The 23,231-nt window shown below is 40.9% G+C and overlaps 1 protein-coding gene across 4 annotated transcripts in view; it reads right to left on the reverse strand.

Annotated features, from left to right (window-relative positions):
• The window catches only part of FRAS1 (Fraser extracellular matrix complex subunit 1), a 480,560-nt gene that overhangs the window by 23,868 nt on the left and 433,461 nt on the right, over positions 1-23,231 (reverse strand). For all 4 annotated transcript variants that reach the window (XM_517202.8, XM_063808847.1, XM_024356095.3 and 1 more), the window contains 7 exons: positions 20,545-20,745; positions 12,858-13,045; positions 11,459-11,734; positions 8,961-9,193; positions 6,914-7,074; positions 4,445-4,659; positions 910-1,060 (listed from right to left, as the gene is read on the reverse strand). In XM_517202.8, coding sequence (XP_517202.4) covers positions 910-1,060; positions 4,445-4,659; positions 6,914-7,074; positions 8,961-9,193; positions 11,459-11,734; positions 12,858-13,045; positions 20,545-20,745 — 1,425 coding nt within the window. The remainder of the gene's footprint in view (positions 1-909; positions 1,061-4,444; positions 4,660-6,913; positions 7,075-8,960; positions 9,194-11,458; positions 11,735-12,857; positions 13,046-20,544; positions 20,746-23,231) is intronic.

Below are 23,231 nucleotides of genomic sequence, written 5' to 3' on the forward strand. Positions count from 1 at the left end.
ATTTTTTTTAGTATGTTTGCCCCAGATAAAGCACCTCACCCCTGAAGAGGAAAACAGGGAGGATGGGAGCAGCAGAATTTAGGGGAAATGGGTTTGGGGAAATAGGTTAGGGGTAGTGTGTGAAGTACAGGACACTAAAAATGAGGGAAAAAAAAAAAACAAGAAAAACAAAAATAACCAAGAACGATTGGAGAGAATGGAGGAGAAAATTGGGGAGTTTTAAGGAGCATCTATATGGAAGCAGTAGGAGGAGGTAGGTGTGAAACTGAGTAGGAGTGAGGTGTGGGCTCCCAGCTGAAGGGCTGCCTCCCATTTAGTTCTTGGAGGCTCCTCCCAAAGAGGACAGTAATGGGGATGAGCCTGAGGGAAAGGTCATTTTAAACATTCAGTATCACAGCCCTTGACTTTGGAAGGTTAAAATCCCTTCTTTGGAGGATGCAATTAAAGAGCAGACTCTTTGACAAATGAATAAAGTGGGCTACTTGACATAAATATTTCAAGTGCTCTTGACACATTTTTCCATTTCCTTGCATCTGATTTGAAGATCCTTTTGCTCTGTAAAAACATGAACCACACCATTTTTCACTAGGAGAAAATGAAAATCATTTGGGTTATATTCCAAAAGAACACACACCCATCTGAATCCCTAACGGGCAGTAGAGGACTCATTTGTCACTTGCCATCCTCTACTCTGGGACCTTAGCTATCTGGGCTGAGACCTTCCAGCATCAGGACAGAAGGACATCATTCTTTTCGGGAGCCACAGATCTGCACTTTGAGGTGGCCCCACTTTGTCTATGGGATAACAGGATGAGAAATGCAGCTACTGTTAAAAGTCACTACTCTTCTTTTAATCTTGCTTGAGTGAAGCCCTAACTAAAGGGATAGTTAAGGCGTCAGTGGGCATACCTGTTCTCCAGAGAACAGTGTCATAGAAGAAAGAAAACTCCATCTCGGTGTGGTGCTCCAAGGAGGCCCAGCCCCTGGGGGCTGTCACATAGATGTAGGACACATATAGAGGCACGTGCACTGTCAAGAAGGACTGGGCAGAGTCCCTCACCTGCCGAGGAAGCAGTATGCACACAGAGTTATTTCTCCCCTGGGATGAAAAGACATACTGTCACCACATCTTGGTTCCATTTTCATTCACCCATGTAGTCACACACTTATTCAATAATTATTAAGCAAGTGCCCATGATTGCACTTACTTATTTAAAAAAATAAAGGAACTAATGGAATAGAAAGCGGCCGGGATGCTTCTTTCGACAGGGTCATGTGCAGAGGCTTCTCTAAGGAGGTGGCACTTGAACAAAAATACTTTTGAAGTGGGAGAATGAGCTCTGTTCAGTTGCTAGAAGATTTGGCTGAAATTTTAGAATATCACAATTATTCCCAAGGATCAACCCGGTGGATGTGGGATCTACCACTCAGTACAAACTCCCTGTATTGACCATTTGCCAGTGACCTGTAGGAGAGCCCAAGTCAACCATCATCAGGAAGATGCCCACATCCGGACGCCTGGGAGGAGCCTGTGCCTAACTCAGGATGTTTTAGTGAGTGCTCTCATCTCCTGCTCCAGGAACAAAGGGCCGGAGCATTGAAATCATATCTAGGAAGCTCACCAATGGACAGCTCAGAGCTGCATGTACTTCAGTAATTTCCTGTCCCATGCTATGCTTTGGAAAGAGTTTTGAAAAGGCAGCATATCACATTTCCAAGAGAACATTTCTTCTAAGGAGGTTTGTGTTCCTGCTTTTAATTTGGCCCAGTCATTTTTATTTTACTATGTAATGAACAAAACTGGATGGAAAGATAACAGAATGGTAGCAGAAGCTTTTGTGGTGAAGCTAGCTGTATATGTGTGTGTGAATGGGGAGTTAGTTCACACATTTTAAAAATATTTTTATACTTTTTTCCATAAATAAATAAATAAATAAATATATGTTGTGTATATATATATATACACAACATGTTGTATATATATACATATATACGTATATATATACATATATATGTTGTGTATATATATATATATACAACAAAAAAACTTAGCTTAAAACAATTTTATTTTATCATTGGCTAATTACTACAATATACTATGGGACTTATATTTTTCTTTTGTTTGAAAATACAGTATAAAGTGTTTCTATGGGTAATTAAGGAAAAAACCAAATGCTTTAATATTTTTCTAAAGTTTTTTTTTAATATTCAAAGTTGTCAGCGATTTAAAATTTGATGCCAACTTTCTCAAAAGACTCAACTAACTCCATACTCATTGAAAAATTCCATTTTGACATGCCTTACTTTGTTTGTTTGTTTGTTTGTTTGTTTTTCAAGAGATGGGGTCTCTCTCTGTAGCCCAGACTGGAATGCAGTGACTCCATCATAGCTCACTGCAGCTTCAACTTCCTGGCCTCCAGTGATCCTCCAGCCTCAGCCTCCCAAAGTGCTGAGATTACAGGTATGAGCCACTGTTCCCAGCCCCCCTTTTTTTTCTTTTTAAAGAAAATTTCCAGATTGTATTCGGACCTTGTACCATGTTCTGTCCCTTATACACAGGTTTTGCTAAATACACCTGCTCCAATCACACTATCAGAACTTCAATAAACTCTCTAGCTGATTGGCAAAATTAATTTTTCCTCATTTGTTTTTGTTTATCCTCCTTTAGCCCTCATGATATTACTTACTAATCTTTAAAAAGAAAAAAAACCCAACAAATATTTACTGCATGCCTATTCTACACCAGGCACACTGTGCAAGGCACCTTCTCATGTTGAGATTATTAGTACAATTTCAGAAGAGGTTCAGAGAGGTTATGTCTTGTCCAAGCCTGCTGATTGATAGCAAAAGGTACCAACTAGGCCTTAGTTCTAAGTTCTATATTTTTCCTATCATACGTCAGTAATTTCAATTATTTTCAAAGAAACAGACAACAACAAAATACTTCTGTGCATGTTTTTTCTGTGTTGGTTTAAAAGTGGGATTATATATAAGAAATCCTTGTCTTTGAGGTTTTTAAGCATATTCTGAATAAAAATATTCAAACAGTAATTACAGCAAAATCATAAAGAACAGAGAATACTAATTTTTGAGGGGCCAGGAAAGAAACAAAATCACTTAGTTTTGCATTTTCCAAAGTCAAAGTTTATACAACTGGAGAAATGGAAAACCGATGAACGCCTTAAAATTCTCTTCAGTAGATGGCAGTAGTGTGTACAAAATGAGAGGAAACCAGGCTGAGAGGCACCACAAAGAAAACGACAAATTTTAATCAAAGACACTTTCTCTAAGTAATTACTGTAAATCCCTCTATAATTTCTCTCCTTCAGTGAGGATAAACCTGATTTGAAATGAAGAACAAACATCTAACTAGTTTTTAGCTCATTGAGATAACTGCTCAAAATTGGATAGAACCTGTTTTAGAATTAATTTTCCCATGAGGACAGATTAGCCTAGTCTCACTGGCCCTTTGATATAACTGCCCTTCTCTGACTCTGGCTTCTTGCTATAAATTTTTCAGTTGTCACTAATTGATATGGTTTGGCTCTGTGTCCCCACCCAAATCTCATCTTGAATTGTAATCCCCATAATCCCTACATGTCAAGGGAGGAATCAGGTGGGAGGTGATTGGATCATGGGGGTGGTTTCCCTCATGCTGTTCTTGTGATAGTGAGTGAGTTCTCATGAGATCTGATGGTTTTATAAGGCAGTTTTCCTTGTTCTTGCTTGCTCTCTCTCACCTGCCACCATGTAAGACATGTCTGCTTCCCCTTCCACTATGATTATAAGTTTCCTGAGGCCTCTCCAGCCATGTGGAACTGTGAGTCAATTAAACCTCTTATCTTTATAGATTACCAGTCTCTAGTTTGTCTTTATGGTAGTGTGAGAATAGACTAACACACTAATGTTTAATGGTAATATATATTTTAGAAAGTGTCTATTTTTGTGGGGGCTGGCAGTTTGGAACAGGTGTGAAATAAAAATGTTTTAAGCAATTATCTTTTCCACAATGCATAGTACAACAGAGCTCTTCTTATCTTCTGAAAGACAGGCTGCGTCATCTGATGCATTTTCCCAGGTGGGGAAGAGAATATATCAATGTAGTAATAACCCTATCATCAAATGTAAATATTTTTGGCTTTCCAAAATATATGCATTATAAATACAAAAACATATATGCCTAGAGAAGTAAATATTGGATTTTTACATAAGTGAGTATGCCAGACAGTAAGTTTTTTCCACATTAACTTGATTTAGAGGACTTTGGGGGCCTTCTCTAGCTTCAGTGCTGCCAAGATCTTGCTTGAGGGACTTATAAAGAAGACTCCCTTAGTTGGTTGTCCCAGTTCTGGAGGCAAAGTGCTAACTGAAGTGCTTCAGGAACAAACAAGGTTGACCATGGCACCCATATGCAGAGTCCTCAGACAAGCCCCGGGGCACCTACCTGGAAGTCAGCGGTTACAGAGCCCCCACAGACGTCAATCAGCTCAGTCATGTCGTAATAAGCATCAAAGGTCCACACGCAGCTCTTCAGGTTCAGGTGTTTGTAGAGCTGGATGGTCTTCGGCTCTCGCACGCTGGGGTCAAACTGGAAGGGGCGATCATAGCCAGGCCCCAGGGCAGTGCTATCATAGACCACATCATCCAGGAACCCTGCCTCTGCCAGGGAGGGAAGAACAAGGAACGATAACTTGGTTTGTGGATGCCAAGGAGCAGGGTGGGGCGAAGAGCTCACCCTTTTGCACTAAAAGCACTTTCAATCACCTGAGACCCTACTAACAAAGAAACCCAGGGCTCCCAATGTGCAGGGAGAATGTGAGGGATCTTGGAAAGCGCTTGCTAACTGCTGTTGCCAGGTGTTGAATGCAGGACTCCACCTCTAAGAGACCACAGGAACCAGGGAGGAAAAGGTGAGCAAATGATACCATGAATGAAGGCGGCAGAACTTGGAAAGGAAAACTCTCTGAAGCTTTGCCTGTTATACCTGGCAAGTCTGGTCCTGTGCTTCATGTATGTCCCCACTACTGCTGAAGAAATGGATTTACTGTATGGCTCATTCATTGGTGAATTATTATTTTAAGAGTGATTTTTAAAATTTCTTTTTTGAGACCCCATCTCAAAAAAAAAAAAAAAACAAAGCCAGCATACCTACATTTGACTACTTCTTGCTCATACAGTTTCTGAACTCTTGTCGGGGGAAAGTCTTAATTTTTTGTTAGTGAGTAAATAGGTCACTAATGATGCCTGTAACTCTCACCTGTGCCAGGCAAAAATTATTTAATCAAATGCTGCCAAGCACATGAATGGCTCTAAATTAAGGGAGAACTTTATGCAGTAGGGAGCTGAACACAGATACAATTTTAGAATATAAGGGTTAAATTTTTTTTTTTTTTTTTTTGAGATGGAGTCTTACTCTGTCATCCAGACTGGAGTGCAATGGTGCGATCTCGGCTCACTGCAACCTCCGCCTCCTGGGTTCAAGCGATTCTCCTGTCTCAGCCTCCCGAGTAGCTGGGATTACAGGTGCACGTCACCACACCTGGCTAATTTTTTATGTTTTTAGTAGAGATGGGGTTTCACTGTGTTCCCCAGGCTGGTCTCAAACTCCTAAGCTCAGGCAATCCACCCGCCTCAGCCTCCCAAAGTGCTAGGATTACAGGCATGAGCCACTGCACCCGGCCGGGTTAAAATTTTTATAGTACTAAAAGCAACTGTAGTATTTTAAAAGGGTTGATAAATATCTTAGAATGCTTGAGACCCAGCACCTAGCCCTCTGCCCCATGATGACTAGGTACTCAATTAACATGTCTTGAATTTAATTGCTTTTAAGCAGGAACAGGTGCAAAGTTTAGTATTTAAACACAGTATGTCTCTTCCACTAGCTACAGATGTGGACCAATTAAACTTTCATATGTAGCTCAGTGATTTATAAATAATTTTCACTCAGCTAATTTCTACTGTATAAAGACCATCATGACCAAAAGTGATGCTTAATGAATATGAAAGAGAATATGAATGCATTTCTGTCTTCAAAAACACTGTTAAGGGTTTCACCATTTGTGAAAGGAGGAAATATGCATTTAATGTGCACTTGCTAAGGTAAATGGAAATGGACAGAATTCTTTGTAAAGTCAAATGTCTGCTGTGGTGAACACAGAGATGCGCTGCCTCAGCTGTCAGCTCCTTCAGCTCTGCGTCAGCTGCATGTTGGCTCAGCCCAAGGTCATGCCCTTGCGGGGCAGCCTGCATCCAGTGACTTAGCTAGGTAGGCTATAAGAGTCTGGCTGTGTCAGCTGGAAGTAGGACAAGTCTCTCCAGAGCTCCCTGCCATGGCCGAGATGGCTTTTTCAGCCTGCACTGCAGCTTGACTTCTCCCTCTGCCCAATCCTGTTTCGCTCCTTCTCTTTCACAGATATTGATCCCTAATAAACATCTTGTAACCCCAAACTCCCTCTTAGCTCCTGCTTCTGGAGAACTCATCCTATACCATCTTCACTTGAGCTTTCTATAACAGGTTTTTGGAGCACCAATGTAAACATGCTCACTCTAAGGGAATGAAGACACTAAAATATATCATAGTAGGTGCTTTAAAAATGTCAACGCATTTAATCCTCATCTTGAGTGGTAGCAATTGTTATTCCCACTTTATAGACAACAGTGGCTCAGAAAGGTCAAACTATATTTGTTCAGTGGAATAAGGATTTGAACCAGTGTGATTCCAAAGTCCTTGTTTCTTCCTGTCCACTGCATTGACTGAACTGATGGCATTTGCATGTGTGCTAGAAGGAAAACCACTAATATGTGGATTCTGAGGACCAGAAAACACGAAAAGCAGTTCTCACTCTGGCATATCCTGAAAGTCAACTGCACTGGGCTAGCATGGAAAGACCAGTCCTGAACTTGTCAATCTCACCTGAGATGCCTCTCAGGTCATAGGTGGTAACTAAATTGGAGCAGACGTGCTGGTGTCTGTAGATGGACTCAGACAGTAGAAAATGTAAGTTGTGCAACGGCATGGTGGAGATAAGGGGCAGCATTCCATCCTGGTGTGGGATCTGCACCGAAATGTGGATTCTAGGGGGAAAAAGGCAGAAATAAATGTTAAGCTGACTGCTATAAATGGTCAATAGGATATACTTCTTTCTCATCACCGAATTTGTCTTCACCAATGAGCTACCATTTTTTTTTCTTCCTGAAGCTTTCCAGGTAGGATTTCTATCTGAACAGGGGGTATAGATATACACATAGTATCATTGCTTCCCTCTAAGAGACCCTCCAGACAGAGGACTGCTTGCAATCTAGAATTATAGATTTTTTTTCTATACAGGAAAAGATAACATCACAACCACAAATTACTTTAAAGCTCTCCTTTGCTTTTTAATGGAAACTCTGTTATTTCAGGAGCTAAAGCTGAGTGACTAGAGAGGGCCTGTTCCCCTGCTCTGTCACAGTGAATGTCTATGGAAGTTAGGTAAGGTTGATACTCACATTTCTTTTAAGTATTTGAGTCAAAAATATATCGTTGAGCTTTTAAACTCTAAAACCAATTCCTCTACCCAGCCAAATCTGAGAAACTACAATATCCAGCTACTTATACTGTCTCTCCTGACTGAAAACAGCCTTCTCTCTCCAGTCTGCCTGTAAGTCCTATCAGCACTACGCGTCCAGCCCCGCCAGCCTCAATCTGCAGTGTGCTGTTCCTTGATCTACATCCTCAGCTCTTAGGCAGCCTTTGGACCAGGAAATCTGTAACTTATTTATATTGGCTGCTATTTCTCAAATGTTTTCAGACTCTGTTTGTCTTGCCTCTCCACTATGAGGACAAGGAACATTTCCTTCACTTCTTTTGTTTCTCCAGGGCACATAGTATACAATTCTAAATAAGAAATGAGTTTAATAAATATTGGTTAAGACTGCAACATGATAGTACTTATGGGTTGCATTTTTTGTCATTGTACCAGTTTAAACTTTGAGCATGTTTATTGAAAGTGTGTTTTGAGTTTATATACTTGTCTCTCTGAGCAAAGAGTCACATTTTTAAGTGGAATCAGAACCTTGGAAGTGAAGACGAGGGCCTTTTTTCTAGGAAGGGGTCACCAAGATACATTTTATTGTGTCAGGAAAGAAAGAAGCATGTACATATTCATTCAAACATGTTTTATTCATACAAAGGAACTCATTTTTCTGAGTTTATGAGCAACTGAGTTGTTCATAAAGGCACACACTTAAATACTATAGTGTTTAATAAATACGCATAGCATACACAAATTCTTTTTTGCTATGCAAAAATGAAAACATCCATTTCCCATCATGGTGGCCCAGAAAAAAATTAAGTCCAATGTCTCCTAATTTCTACAATGTTATTATTCATTTGTTCAGTAGATATTTAGGAGTGCCTCTTAGATGCCAAGAAGCACTATACTGGCAGAAGATACTCAAAATACATACTCATGGTCTTCAGGCCTTACCATCTACTAAAGGGCAGAGAGAGTGAATGCTAATAATCTTCTAAAAGAAGCATATACAGGTGCCAGAGAAGCCAGGAGGGGAAGCCTCCAAATTAAATTAGGGGAGATGTTGGAAATGTCCCTAGAAGAGATGCCATGCAGTAGGTATTGTAGGACAGTAGGGTTCCGGCCAGTGGAAGGGGGCTAGGGAGAGTTGAGGTAACAGCATGGCAGAGGTATGCAACCTGTAAGAGTCTGTAGCACTTGGGAAGTTACTCATGATTCCTTGTGGTTGGACTGGCCGGTGAAAATGACAAGGTGAGAGAAAGACTAGGAAGATAGGCAGGGGGCCCGAGCTTGAGGGACCTTCACAGATTTAAACTTTTACTGATGCATTCATCATCACATTTTTATCATGCAGAAGCATCCCTTATTGATTGTCCTGGGAAACACACAAAGGAGACCTGAGATTCACTTCAATCTATGTGTGGTGGAAGGCACCACCTGCCTGACCTGTTCGGATGCTCCTTATGTTTGACATCCAGGTATTTCAAGGTTGCGATGAAGGACTGAGCCTGGAAGCCTCTGGATGTCCCAGCCACCACTGGTGTGTGGCAGATAGCACTGTCTGTTCCAATGGTAACAATGTTGCTCCTTAAGGGGGTCCCCACATGGCCCACCTTGTCCACAGCCTTGGCCACACAACGCACATGGAACCTCCGGCTGAAGTAAATGCTGTCCAGGACCTAACAGGAAGAAAAAATCACCTCCAATGTGAGTACCCCACTTAAACAGCTCCTTACATGATCTGGTTCAAGCTAATCTGTAAAGATCATCCATCCACCCACCCATTGATTGTTCCATCTATTCATTCATTCATCAAGTAAGTATTGACTTTTAACTATGAACCAGACACTCGAGACAGATCAGTGAGTACTTATAGCCTAAGGGGGTAAGATAGTCAACAAGCAAGTAGACAGATGTGGAGCACAAACCCATAGATGAATGATTTCCATTAATAGTATTGTTCTCTTTATATACTAGGCTCAGCAGAAGGATGACCCAAGTGTTATTCAGGCTTCTAGCAAGACTGGTTGGCCTCCAAATCACTGTTGCTGAGAGCATGATGTCAGGAGACAGAGGAAATATGCTTCCTTCCCAGGAATTCTCATGGTCTCTTTATCCTACTGTTATCCTCCCTCGATCATCCCATCTCCCTACCCAGTGACCACACACTGCAAGGGTTATAATAACATGCAGGCTTGAAGCTGAGAACTTGGCCTCTGACACCTTCTAGTCTTTGAAGGTCTTTCCACAGATTCCTCCAAGTCCCCAAATATACAGAAGCCCTAAGAGTGCTGAACTCAATCTATGCAGGGGCAATGTAGGTCACCAGGACTCTTTAGGTTATGTGTGCATTTACATAGGGAAGTATATAACAAGAAAAATTAATCAGTAGTTCTTTGTGCCACAGACCTCTCACAAAGCAATCACACAAACTTATACATTTTACCCATGAAAACAATTTTCACTGAAGTCCATTAAAAATTAAAGAAAATTTTTCCATTAAACTTTTTTTTAATTAGCTGCCAATGCTTTACTTATTTATATATACAAGAACTTAGTACAGAAGGGATTTGAGGCATCCTACAAGAATGCATATAATAGAATGGCATTAAATAAATAATTGAAGAAATCAAGATAAAGTGAAGGAAACTAGGGTAAAGGGTATTAGTCACAAATTCATTGCAAGAAGAAAACCTGAAGCATAAAGTCATAAATTTATCTGTTAAAAATGTACATTTGGCTCCAACCAGACCACACCTCCTTTACAGTTTTGTTGAAGAGAGAAATAGATACTTAAGAAACAACAAGCTGGTAATTCTTGCCATGTTGATTTTTTAATAATAGAGAAGACTATTTAAATTTGAACTAGGTTATGTTGCAAAAGAATTGCTCTTCAGGCCTTTCTGAATAAGCTGTGCCAAAGAGAGTGGGTATGAACGACCCTGCATTATCCAAAGCCTCCCATCTATGTCTAGTGGTTTTCCTCTGCTATTCATCCCAGTGAAGCTCTTATTACAGTGAGAATAAACTGTGGAATGAACAGGAAAATCTAGAGAAATTTGGTCTGAAAGAAATCTCTGATGTCTAAAATCATTCAGTGATATAATTTTAGGCAAGAATTGTTGGATGCTTACTACATGCCAGGTACTATACTAAGCCTGAATCTCAACTGCTTTCAGCTCACTTTTGGAAGAGAACCAGCTTTATCAGTATGATGTGCAGGATCACTGTGGTGGGCTGTTTGTTAAGGCTGGGAAAACATACTATTCATTGTTCTCTGATGGTGTCAGGGGTGTTGGTCTCTAAGCTTTTTGAGGACAGCAACTGCTGCACAAATGTCTTTTCATGGCCTCCCATAGAGCTTTGTAACGTGCTGATCATTCAGCAACCATTCTATTCTTTTATTTAATAACTGGTCCCCTCTATGTGCCATCGATGTCCTGGCCATTTTGGGCCATGTTTCTACTGCATTACAGAAATGTGGTAGAAACTTTGGTTCATGTCCATAAGGAGTTATGTGTTAATACTTATTGAATGATTGGAGATACATTAATAGTAATCAACAGCGCCTATCTGGAGTTTTTCACTGACTTTGTCATTTATAGGTCACATTTTTCAATGACCTTGTCAAGTAGCTAAGCAAAAGAATTATTACTTTGCAGATCAGGAGACTGAGACTCAGAGAGATTAAGTAACCTCTTAACATTATTTAGTTTAAAACAGGCAGAACCAGAATTTGCAAACAGGTCTTCTAACTAGCTTAGTTTTCTATTACAGCATATAACCTTTTCTTATGTATAAGAGTAAAAAGACTGTGCACCTGCTTATTTGTTTTATTCCAAATGCCATGCATGGACCATAAGGAATTTGATTATCTGAGTAACAAAGAACAACACCAGTTCTCTCCCAGGGAGGGAGAACCAGGCCCAGACCCCCAGACCTACCATGTGGTTGACACTGGTGAATGGTGTGTTGTCAGTGATGGTTTCAAAGGGAGACCGGGCCCCATTGCCATCAGTGGGGGCAGCCACTTCCCAGCTGAACTGCACAGACGTCTGGTTGATGCCGGCCTCACTGCAGCGCTCCTTCATGACAGCGTATCTGGGGAAATGAGGGTCGCAGGGGGTGACACAGACCAGTGGGTAGCCTGGGGAGGGGGATTTCTTGACTCCTTCCTTGGTAACTTCTTCCACATGGTCATAGTCAGCAAGTGTGACCACCTGCGAAAGAGCAACAAAGCTTCAGTTCAGGTTGGGTATTGGCAAGGTCAGAGAACTAAGCCCCCTTTCTTTAGAGATCCACAAGATCTCTTAGTGTCTACAGGTTCTTTGAAATATAACAGGAGAAGTTTTTATAATTCTTTGCCAGGCATCCTTAAAAGATACTGCAGATCTTTAGTGGTGGAGAAGATCCTTCTACTGGTTGGGCTAGAAGCTTTATTATCCTTTTAGTTTTATTCCTAAATCAGAGCCCTATCACTCATGTAAAAAAATACTCTGATTTTCCTGCCCATTGGAACCAAAGCTGTATCATGAATAGCAGTTGCTAGTTTAAAGTTGCATTAAATAGTTGATGGTATATAGTAGAACATTTGGCAAAATAAGAGTAAATAGAAGTGGTATATTTCTTCCATGGCCAAATAAAAGACACATTTTGAAATAATCATCATTCTTTTCTAATATATGAGACAAGTTAGCGGAAGTCAGAAGGCTTCTTCTGATTGCTTCACAATTATGGGTTAAATTTTCCTTGGCAACCTCTAGGTGTTTTCCTCTTAATTGTAAGGACAGTGCATTCATTCTATTCACCCCAAGTTAGGAAATCTGGTACTACCTTCCCACAGGTACTTAATTCTATAAATATAGTGAGTATGTGGGATGATAGATATGAGGTAGTATTATCTTCTTACTCTTCTAAGTCCCATCAAAGAAATGAGAAGATCAATTGTATTGTATTTTCTATCTTTATCAGACTAAGATATCAACAGGATTTGGTCTCACTTTTAGGTCAGAACAGGGTTTCTTACCCTCAACACTATTGACATTTGTGCCAAATAATTCCTTTTGTTGTCGGGGGCTTCCCTATGCATTATGGGATGTTTAGGAGTATCCCTGGCTTTTACCCACTAGATACTAGTAGCACCTGGTGTGACAACTGTGACAACCAAAAATGTCTCCAGACATTGCTTAAATGTCCTCTGGAAAGGGGATGATGGAAGGCAAGATGGCTCCTGGTTGGGAACCACTGGGTTAGAAGAATAAAGAAATAAGAGTACTTCCCTTCAGTTCTCATCTACTAGTCACTGAGACGTAAAACAGCAATCCTTTGGGTCAAGCAACTCACAATGGGTGGTGCTGGCAATATGAGGCTCCCTGCTGCCTCCTGGTCTAGAATTGTCACCGTGGCAGTAGTCACATCCCCAAGAACTGCTTCCACTGGGTCATCTGGGCCAAGGACTAGTGAGAAAGATTCATGCCATTCCCGGTCTTCATTGGACAGGATCTCAACTTTAAAAAAGATATGATCCACACCTTCACCAAGAACAGAACAAAAAGAGAGCAAAGGCTTCATTAGGAAACACACCCAAGAGTGTGCAGCTTGGCACTGCTGAGACATCATGTTAAAATATGTTCTTTCTTTTTAGTGGTGTTCTATAAATGCAGTGGCTGCTAATCACTTTAGCCCCATCTCAAGTGAGGAATCTTTTTTACAGACCAAATTCCACCTGTGGTAGAGGCTCAGTATTGCAGATTTACTGTTCAACACCATATGAGGATTAATGGCCCCTGCCTGACACTGGCTGGCAGTAATAAAAATCGATGATCCAAAATACACTTCACCCTGGTTATGAGTTTTTTTGCTGAATTTTTCTTTCCCCCTTACATTTTGCATGAGCTCCTGTTTGGCTGTGAGGGCTTGCACATACAGATATCCTTCAAAGCTGTCTCCTGAGAAGCAGTGGCTCAAGGTTATCTACCAAGCCAGCCTCCACAAAGATGGTAACATGGAGGGTGAGTGACCTGGAACAGGTGAGGGTTCAAGCCTTCAAGACCCACTTCAGGGACCGTTCCAAGATGGCCGAATAGGAACAGCTCTGGTCTGTAGCTCCCAGCATGACTGACGCAGAAGACAGGTGATTTCTCCATTTCCAACTGAGGTACCTGGTTCATCTCACTGGGACTGGTTGGACAGTGGGTGCAGCCCATGGAGGGCAAGCTGAAGCAGGGAGGGGTGTCGCCTCACCTGGGAAGTGCAAGGGGTCGGGGGATTTCCTTTTCCTAGCCAAGGGAAGCTGTGACAGACTGTACCTGGAAAAATGGGACACGCCTGCCCAAATACTGCACTTTTCCCACAGTCTTAGCAACCAGCAGACCAGGGGATTCTCTCCCATGCCTGACTCGGGGGGTTCCATACCCATGGAGCTTTGCTCGCTGCTAGCGCAGCAGCCTGAGATCAACCTGCGAGGCTGTAGCCTGGCTGGGGGAGGGGTGTCTGCAATTGCTGAGGCTTAAGTAGGTAAACAAAGTGGCTGGGAAGCTCGAACTGGGGGGAGCCCACCACAGCTCAGGAAGGCCTACTGCCTCTATAGACTCCACCTCTGTGGGCAGGGCATAGCTGAACAAAAGCCGGCAGAAACTTCTGCAGACTTAAACGTCTCTGTCTGACAGTTCTGAAGAGAGCAGTTGTTCTCCCAGCATGGCGTTTGAGCTCAGAGAACAGACAGACTGCCTCCTCAAGTGGGTCCCTGACCCCTGTGTAGCCTAACTGGGAGACATCTCCCAGTGGCGGCCAACGGACACCACATATAGGTGCATGCCTCTGGGACGAAGCTTCCAGAGGAAGGATCAGGCAGCAATATTTGCCGTTCTGCAATATTTGCTGTTCTACAGCCTCTGCTGGTGATACCCAAGCAAACAGGGTCTGGAGTGGACTTCCAGCAAATTCCAACAGACCTGCAGCTGAGGGATCTGACTATTAGAAGGAAAACTAACAAACAGAAAGGAATAGCAGCAACATCAACAAAAAGGACATTCACACCAAAACCCCATCTGTAGGTCACCAACAACAAAGACCAAAGGCAGATAAAACCACAAAGATGGGGATAAACCAGAACAGAAAAGCTGAAAATTCTAAAAACCGGAGTGTCTCTTCTCCTCCAAAGGATCGCAGCTCCTCACCAGCAATGGAACAAAGATGGATGGAGAATGACTTTGGCGAGTTGACAGAAGTAGGCTTCAGAAGGTCGGTAATAACAAACTTCTCTGAGCTAAAGAAGCACGTTCTAACCCATCGCAAAGAAGCCAAAAACCTTGAAAAAAGGGTAGACGAATGGCTAACTAGAATAAACAGTGTCAAGAAGACTTTAAATGACCTGATTGAGCTGAAAACCATGGCACAAGAGCTTCGTGATACATGCACAAGCTTCAATAGGCAATTCAATCAAGTGGAAGAAAGGATATCAGTGATTGAAGATCAAATTAATGAAATAAAGTGAGAAGAGAAGTTTAGAGAAAAAAAGAATAAAAAGAAATGAACAAATCCTCCAAGAAATATAGTACTATGTGAAAAGACAAAATCTACATTTGATTGGTGTACCTGAAAATGATGGGGAAAATGGAACCATGTTGGAAAACACTCTTCAGGATATTATCCAGGAGAACTTCCCCAACCTGGCAAGCCAGGCCAACATTCAAATTGAGGAAATACAGAGAACACCACAGAGGTACTCCTCAAGAAGAGCAACCCCAAGACACATAATTGTCAGATTCACCAAGGTGGAAATGAAGGAAAAAATGTTAAGGGCAGCCAGAGAGAAAGGTCGGATTACCCACAAAGGGAAGCCCATCATACTAACAGCAGATCTCCTGGCAGAAACCCTACAAGCCAGAAGAGAGTGGGGGACAATATCCAACATTCTTAAAGAAAAGAATTTTTCAAAGCAGAATTTCATATCCAGCCAAACTAAGCTTCATAAGTGAAGGAGAAATAAAATCCTTTAGAGACAAGCAAATGCTGAGAGATTTTGTCACCACCAGGCCTGCCTTACAAGAGCTCCTGAAGGAAGCACTAAATATGGAAAGGAACAACCAGTACCATCCACTGCAAAAACATGCCAAATTGTAAAGACCATTGATGCTATGAAGAAACTGCATCAATTAATGGGCAAAATAACCAGCTAACATCATAATGACAGGATCAAATTCACACATAACAATATCAACCTTAAATGTAAATGGGCTAAATGACCCCAATTAAAAGACACAGACTGGCAAATTGGATAAAGAGTCAAGACCCATCATTGTGCTGTATTCAGGAGACCCATCTCACATGCAGAGACACACGTATGCTCAAAATAAAGGGATGGAGGAAGATCCACCAAGCAAATGGAAAGCAAAAGAAAAAAGCAGGGGTTGCAATCCTAGTCTCTGATAAAACAGACTTTAAACCAACAAAGATCAAACGAGACAAAGAAGGCCATTACATAATGGTAAAGGGATCAGTTCAACAAGAAGAGTTAATTATCCTAAATGTATATACACCCAATACAGGAGCATCCAGATTCATAAAGCAAGTCCTTAGAGACTACAAAGAGATTTAGATTCCCACACAATAATAATGGGAGACTTTAACACTCCACTGTCAGTCAATATTAGACAAATCAATGAGACAGAAGGTTGATAACGATATCCAGGACTTGAAGTTAGCTCTGCAGCAAGCAGACCTAATAGACAGCTACAGAACTCTCCACCCAAAATCAACAGAATATACATTCTTCTCAGCACCACATCACATTTATTCTAAAATTGACCACATAATTGGAAGTCAAGTACTCCTCAGCAAATGGAAAAGAACAGAAATCACAACAAACTGTCTCTCAGACCACAGTGTAATCAAATTAACACTCGGGATTAACTAAACTCACCCAAAACTGCACAACTACATGGAAACTGAACAATCTGCTCCTGAATAACTACTGGGTACATAATGAAATTAAGGCAGAAATAAAGATGTTCTTTGAAACCAATGAGAACAAAGACACAATGTACCAGAATCTCTGGGACACATTTAAAGCAGTGTGTAGAGGGAAATTTATAGCATTAAATGCTCACAAGAGAAAGCAGGAGAGATCTAAAATTGACACCCTAACATCACAGTTAAAAGGATTAGAGAAGCAAGAGCAAACAAATTCACAAGCCATCAAAAGGCAAGAAATAACTAAGATCAGAATAGAACTGGAGGAGATAGAGACACAAAAAACCCTTCAAACAAATAAAGGAATCCAGAAGCTGGTTTTTTGAAAAGATCAACAAAATTGATAGACCACTAGCAAGACTAATAAAGAAGAAATGAGAGGAGAATCAAATAGATGCAATAAAAAATGATAAAGGGGATATCACCACCGATCCCACAGAAATACAAACTACCATCAGAGAATACTATAAACACCTCTATGCAAATAAACTAGAAAACTTAGAAGAAATGAATAAATTCCTGGACACATACACCCTCCCAAGACTAAACCAGGAAGAAGTTGAATCTCTGAATAGACCAATAACAGGCTCTGAAATTGAGGCAATAATTAATAGCCTAACAACCAAAAAAAGTCCAGGACCAGAAGGATTCACAGCCAAATTCTATCAGAGGTACAAAGAAGAGCTGGTACCATTCCTTCCGAAAATATTCAACAATAGAAAACGAGGTAATTCTCCCTAACTCATTTTATGAAGCCGGAATCATCCTGATGCCAAAGCCTGGCAGAGACACAACAAGAAAAGAGATTTTTAGACCAATATCCCTGATGACCATCAATGCGAAAATCCTCAATAAAATACTGGTGAATCGAATCCAGCAGCACATTGAAAAGCTTATCCACCACGATCATGTTGGCTTCATCCCTGGGATGCAAGGTTGGTTCAACATATGCAAATCAATAAAGGCAATCCATCACATAAACAGAACCAGTGACAAAAACCACATGATTATCTCAAAAGATGCAGAAAAGGCCTTTGACAAAATTCAACAGCTCTTCATGCTAAAAACTCTCAATAAACTAGGTATTGATGGAATGTATCTCAAAATAATAAGAGCTATTTATGACAAACCCATAGCCAATATCATATTGAATGGGCAAAAGCTGGAAGCATTCCCTTTGAAAACTGGCACAAGACAAGGATGCCCTCTCTCACCACTCCTATTCAACATAGTATTGGAAGTTCTGGCCAGGGCAATCAGGCAAGAGAAAGAAATAAAGGGTATTTAATTAGGAAAAGAGGAAGTCAAATTGCCCCTGTTTGCAGATGACATGATTGTATATTTAGAAAACCCCATCATCTCAGCCCAAAATCTCCCTAAGCTGATAAGCAACTTCAGCAAAGTTTCAGGACACAAAATCAATGTGCAAAAATCACAAGCATTCCTATACAACTATAATAAACAGAGAACCAAATCATGAGTGAACTCCCATTCACAATTGCTACAAAGAGAATACAATACCTAGGAATCCAACTTACAAGGGACATGAAGGACCTCTTCAAGGAGAACTACAAACCCCTGTTTAATGAAATAAAGGAGGACACAAACAAATGGAAGAACATTCCATGCTTACGGAGAGGAAGAATCAATATCGTGAAAATGGCCATACTGCCCAAGGTAATTTATAGATACAATGCCATCCCGATCAAGCTACCAATGACTTTCTTCACAGAATTGGAAAAAAACTACTTTAAATTTCATATGGAGCCAAAAAAGAGCCCTCATTGCCAAGACAGTCCTAAGCAAAAAGAACAAAGCTGGAGGCATCACAATACCTGACTTCAAACTATACTACATGGCTACAGTAACCAAAACAGCATGGTACTGGTACCAAAAGAGATATGTAGACCCATGGAACGGAACAGAGGCCTCAGAAATAACACCACACATTTACAACCATCTGATCTTTGACAAACCTGACAAAAGCAATGGGGAAATAATTCCCTACTTAATAAATGGTGCTGAGAAAACTGGCTAGCCATATATACAAAGCTGAAACTGGATCCCTTCCTTACACTTTTTACAAAAATTAATTCAAGGTGGATTAAAGACTTAAATGTTAGACCTAAAACTATAGAAACCCTAGAAGAAGACCTAGGCAATACCATTCAGGACAAAGGCATGGGTAAGGACTTCATGACTAAAACACTAAAAGCAATGGCAACAAAAGCCAAAATAGACAAATGGGATCTAATTAATTCCATCGGTCATCAGAGAAATGCAAATTGAAACCACAATGAGATACCATCTCATGCCAGTTAGACTGGCGATCATTAAAAAGTCAGGAAACAACAGATTCTGGAGAGGATGTGGAGAAATAGGAATGCTTTTACACTGTTGGTGGGAGTGTAAAAAGTTCAACCATTGTGAAAGACAGTGTGGCAATTCCTCAAGGATCTAGAACCAGAAATACCATTTGACCCAGCAATCTCATTACTGGGTAGATGCCCAAAAAATTATAAATCATGCTACTATAAAGACACATGCACACATATGTTTACTGCGGCACTATTAACAATAGCAAAGACTTGGAACCAACCCAAATGGCCGTCAATAATAGACTGGATTAAGAAAATGTGGCACATATATACCATGGAATGCTATGTAGCCATAAAAAAGGATGAGTTCTTGTCCTTTGCAGGGACATGGATGAAGCTGGAAACCATCATTCTCAGCAAACTATCACAAGGACAGAAAACCAAACATTGCACGTCCTCACTCATAGGTGGGAACTGAACAATGAGAACACTTGGACACAGGGCAGGGAACATCACACAATGGGGCCTGTTGGGGGATGAAGGGCTGGGGGAGGGTTAACATTGGGAGGAATACCTAATGTAAATGACGAGTTAATGGGTGCAGCAAACCAACATGGCACATGCATACCTATGTAACAAACCTGCACGTTGCACACATGTACCCTAGAACTTAAAGTATATATATAAAAAAAGACCCACTTCTTTTTTTGTAAGGTGAGTTTCTGAAGGTGCAAATACCTCATTGAAGTTAAAGCCCCTTTCTTAGTCTATAGACATCCGGGCTAAGTTCCTTCTAGACCTATCCTTTCCCCAGATCTTTATGCGGAAAGTAAAAAGTGAAAGACAGTTCCGTCTTGAGATATGGAAGGAGGGCATCTAGCTTTCCAGCAAACGTCAGTCAGACACAGATGGGATGGAGCCAGAAGCCCTTTAAAGCTCTGGTGAGGGGAGAGAAAATAAAGACCCTCCCCCTTCAACCCCCATCATTTCTGAGGGCATCATTTTCTCCCTCCACTTGCCAAGACAGCTCTAAAAAGTTCTCCTAGCACTGTTGCCCTCCTCTGGCTACGTCGCAAATGGTGTCAGGATCTATACCAGTTAGATTTCAGAAAGTTCTGTGAAGAAACCTAGCATACAGTTCAACCCTTTTCCTGTTTCATTCTCCCCATCAGATTAATACTTAAATGTCCTCTGAAAGGGGGAGAGTGGAAGATCACAGACCTTTAAGCTGTGATCTATGACCTGAACGCCATCTCTCTCTTTTCCCAAACTCATCTCCATATAAATTGTGTTTTGGAAAGTTCAAAACTGGGTATCCTGTTTCCTAGCAGATATTAAACCACTTGAACACAGGGATTGTGCCTTTCAGATGTAGTAATCCTTGACTGACCCAGCACAGCACTTTTCAGCAATATTTATTGAATGGTGCCAGTTACGTGTGTATTTTTTTTTAACAAGTGATCCTATCATTCAACCAAATCTTAGGCTAACAAAAAATTCTTTTAAATGAACCAAAATGCCCAGCATGGTCTAAAGTAAGAGACCTATTTCTTTTTCCCCCATGTCATTTTTACGAATTAGAAATTTCACCTGCAATCTCAAATGTGTGCTTAAAAATGCTTTAGCTATTGGAACTACTGTTTCCCTTTTTCATTTATCTGTTTATTCCTTTCTTCAAATACAAGATTTTTGCCCCTCTATTAAGTAAAACCCACAGATTGAGGTTGGCATTCAATTACCGGGACTGAACTTCAAGACTCGGCTCTTTGGGTAATAATCCACACCAGACTGGGCAGAGCCATCCCGCGTGCTGCAGCGAACCTTGGAGGTCCTGTTCTGATCCCCTCTGCGGATCACCTTGATGTTCAGAATCGCAATGGCATCTGGGCCTGCGGGTTCCCGGACTTGGTATGCAGCTTCTTCAAACTCAATGGTGGGGGCTAAGGAAATGTGGTTAGGAAAACAAGAGCCAGTTAGAATAGCACAAAGGATTCAGACTCCCAGGAAAACACCTTATAATGACAAGAAGAAATTGTTCATATTAGTTAACAGTATGAAGGCAAAATGGCTTGCAGTCATAAAACTCAATCAGTATTTACTGCTAAACAATGCTTTGGAAAAAATTATTTATTTGTGATTCTGCAGGAGTTATGTCTCACATGTTCCTTATTAAAAACAATATAATGGGTGGAATTATTTGTAGAGACCTTGAAATTCATGATGTCCAAGTTTCCATCTTGGCACTACAGTTCACAGAATGTTTTAAAATTTGAACAGTTTATCAAGGGACTGAGACATAGTAGGCCCTAGATAAATACCTGTCACATAAATCAACTTTTCATTCATGAGATATGAATTTCAAAGGTTTATAATTTATCTCATTTATATACTACTTAAATTTACCAAGTCCACCCCTCACCTCTGGTCCTTTGGACCCCCTCCTCTTAGTGCTCTCACCTCCCAACCTCAGCTTTTCTTAATTTCCTACAAGCTATATAGGTAAGTATGGGTGCTTTCAGTGACTGGCTACAAGGGTAACTCAGGAACACAAGATTTCCTAATGGAATCCTGTTGCTAGGAAATGATTAATAATATATTCAACCTGGGCAACATAGTGAGACCTCATCTCTACAAATAATTAAAAAATGGCCAGGCATGGTGGCACGTGCCTGTGGTCGCAGCTACTCAGGAGGTTGAGGTGGGAGAGTCACTTGAGCCCTGGTGGTCGAGGCTACAGTGAGCCATAATTGCCCCACTGCACTCCAGCCTGGGCGACAAAGCAAAACGCCATCTCAAATAAATAAATAAATAAATAAAAATAATATACTGATTTTTACCAAAAAATTCAAATCATGCCTTCTTTTCTATTATATCTCATGGGGAAGGGTGGGGTGGTGGTAGAGAGAGTGAGATAAAAAGATGGAAAAATTGAGAGTAAAGATAACTTTTATACCATTTTGAGTATATCTTAGAATATGGCAGAAATTTTTACTTTCTGTATTTATTTCCGTTTCTTTCCCTCTCAGAAAGTCAAATCTTCCTAACGGTAGAAGATAAGCCTCATTTGAGGTTTTATAGTTTTTAATAAGAATGCCCTTTGAAATCTAGGAGGGTCACTGCAGCACAGCATAAATCTTTTTTTTTTTTTTTTCTTTGAGACAGAGTTTTGCTCTTGTTGCCCAAGCTAGAGTGCAATGGCGCGATCTCGGCTCACTGCAACTTCCACCTCCTGGGTTTGAGCGATTCTCCTACCTCAGCCTCCTGAGTAGCTGGGATTACAGGCGCATGCCACCACGCCTGGCTAATTTTGTATTTTTAGTAGAGACAGGGTTTCTCCATGTTGGTCAGGCTGGTCTTGAACTCCTAACCTTAGGTGATCCGCCTGCCTTGGCCTCCCGAAGTGCTGGGATTACAGGCGTGAGCCACTGCACCCGGCATTTTTTAAAATTATACTTTAAGTTCTGGGATACATGTGCAGAACGTGCAAGTTTGTTACAAGCCACATGTGCCACCGACCCATCACCTACATTAGGTATTTCTCCTAATGCTATCCCTCCCCAGGCCCCCGTCCCTGTCAACAGGCCCCAGTGTATGATGTTCCTCTCCCTGTGTCCATGTGTTCTCATTGTTCAGCTCCCACTTATGAGTGAGAACATGTGGTGTTTGGTTGTCTGTTCTTGTGTTAGTTGCAGCAGAGTATAAATCTTATTTGCCTGAGTCTCAATGATGGGTTTTCTATGTACCTGGGAGAGGTTCACTTTGGGATCTGAACTTGAGTCTCCTGGGGTCAAGGACTAATTCAACTTCGAGGCTGGAGTTTCTTATTTTATCCAATGTCCAAGTTAGTTACTGATATTTCCCTAGAAACCCTAAGAGTCACTTAAGAGTATAGATTCTAGAATCAGACAGAATGAAGTTCACATCCAGGTTTGCTGTTTACAGCTGTATAACTAAGAGTGCAAATTATATAGCTTTGCTGAGGTTCAGTTTCTTTATTCGTAATATAGAAATAATAGCACCAACCTCAAGAAATTCCTTCCAGTATTAAATAAGATAATATAATATGCTTAGCATAGTTCTTGGTATACAGTATTCAATAAAAAGAGCTATCACTATTTGTAACATTATTATCTATTCACTCATTAAAATATCTATTTTAGTGAAACAATTATGTCCCAGTTTGAAACAGGTTTTGTCTTCCCTGGTGCCTGGGTCATTCTTGGCTAACACCTGACTATAGAGCTTAAGTTTTTTTTTTTAGGTTAGTAGGCCAAATCAATTAGAGAGAAGAAAACTGAGAAATTAGACTTTTCCAGGAAGGTGGCAGTGTTTTAAACCAGTTCATTGGATTCCACTGATTCCAACTGTATTTCCAATCCTGCTCCTGAACTACAGTGACTTAAATGGCTTTTATTCTCTGTCTTCG

The sequence above is a fragment of the Pan troglodytes genome, chromosome 3, assembly GCF_028858775.2.
Source record: "Pan troglodytes isolate AG18354 chromosome 3, NHGRI_mPanTro3-v2.0_pri, whole genome shotgun sequence".
In the NCBI taxonomy this organism is placed as follows: domain Eukaryota; kingdom Metazoa; phylum Chordata; class Mammalia; order Primates; family Hominidae; genus Pan; species Pan troglodytes.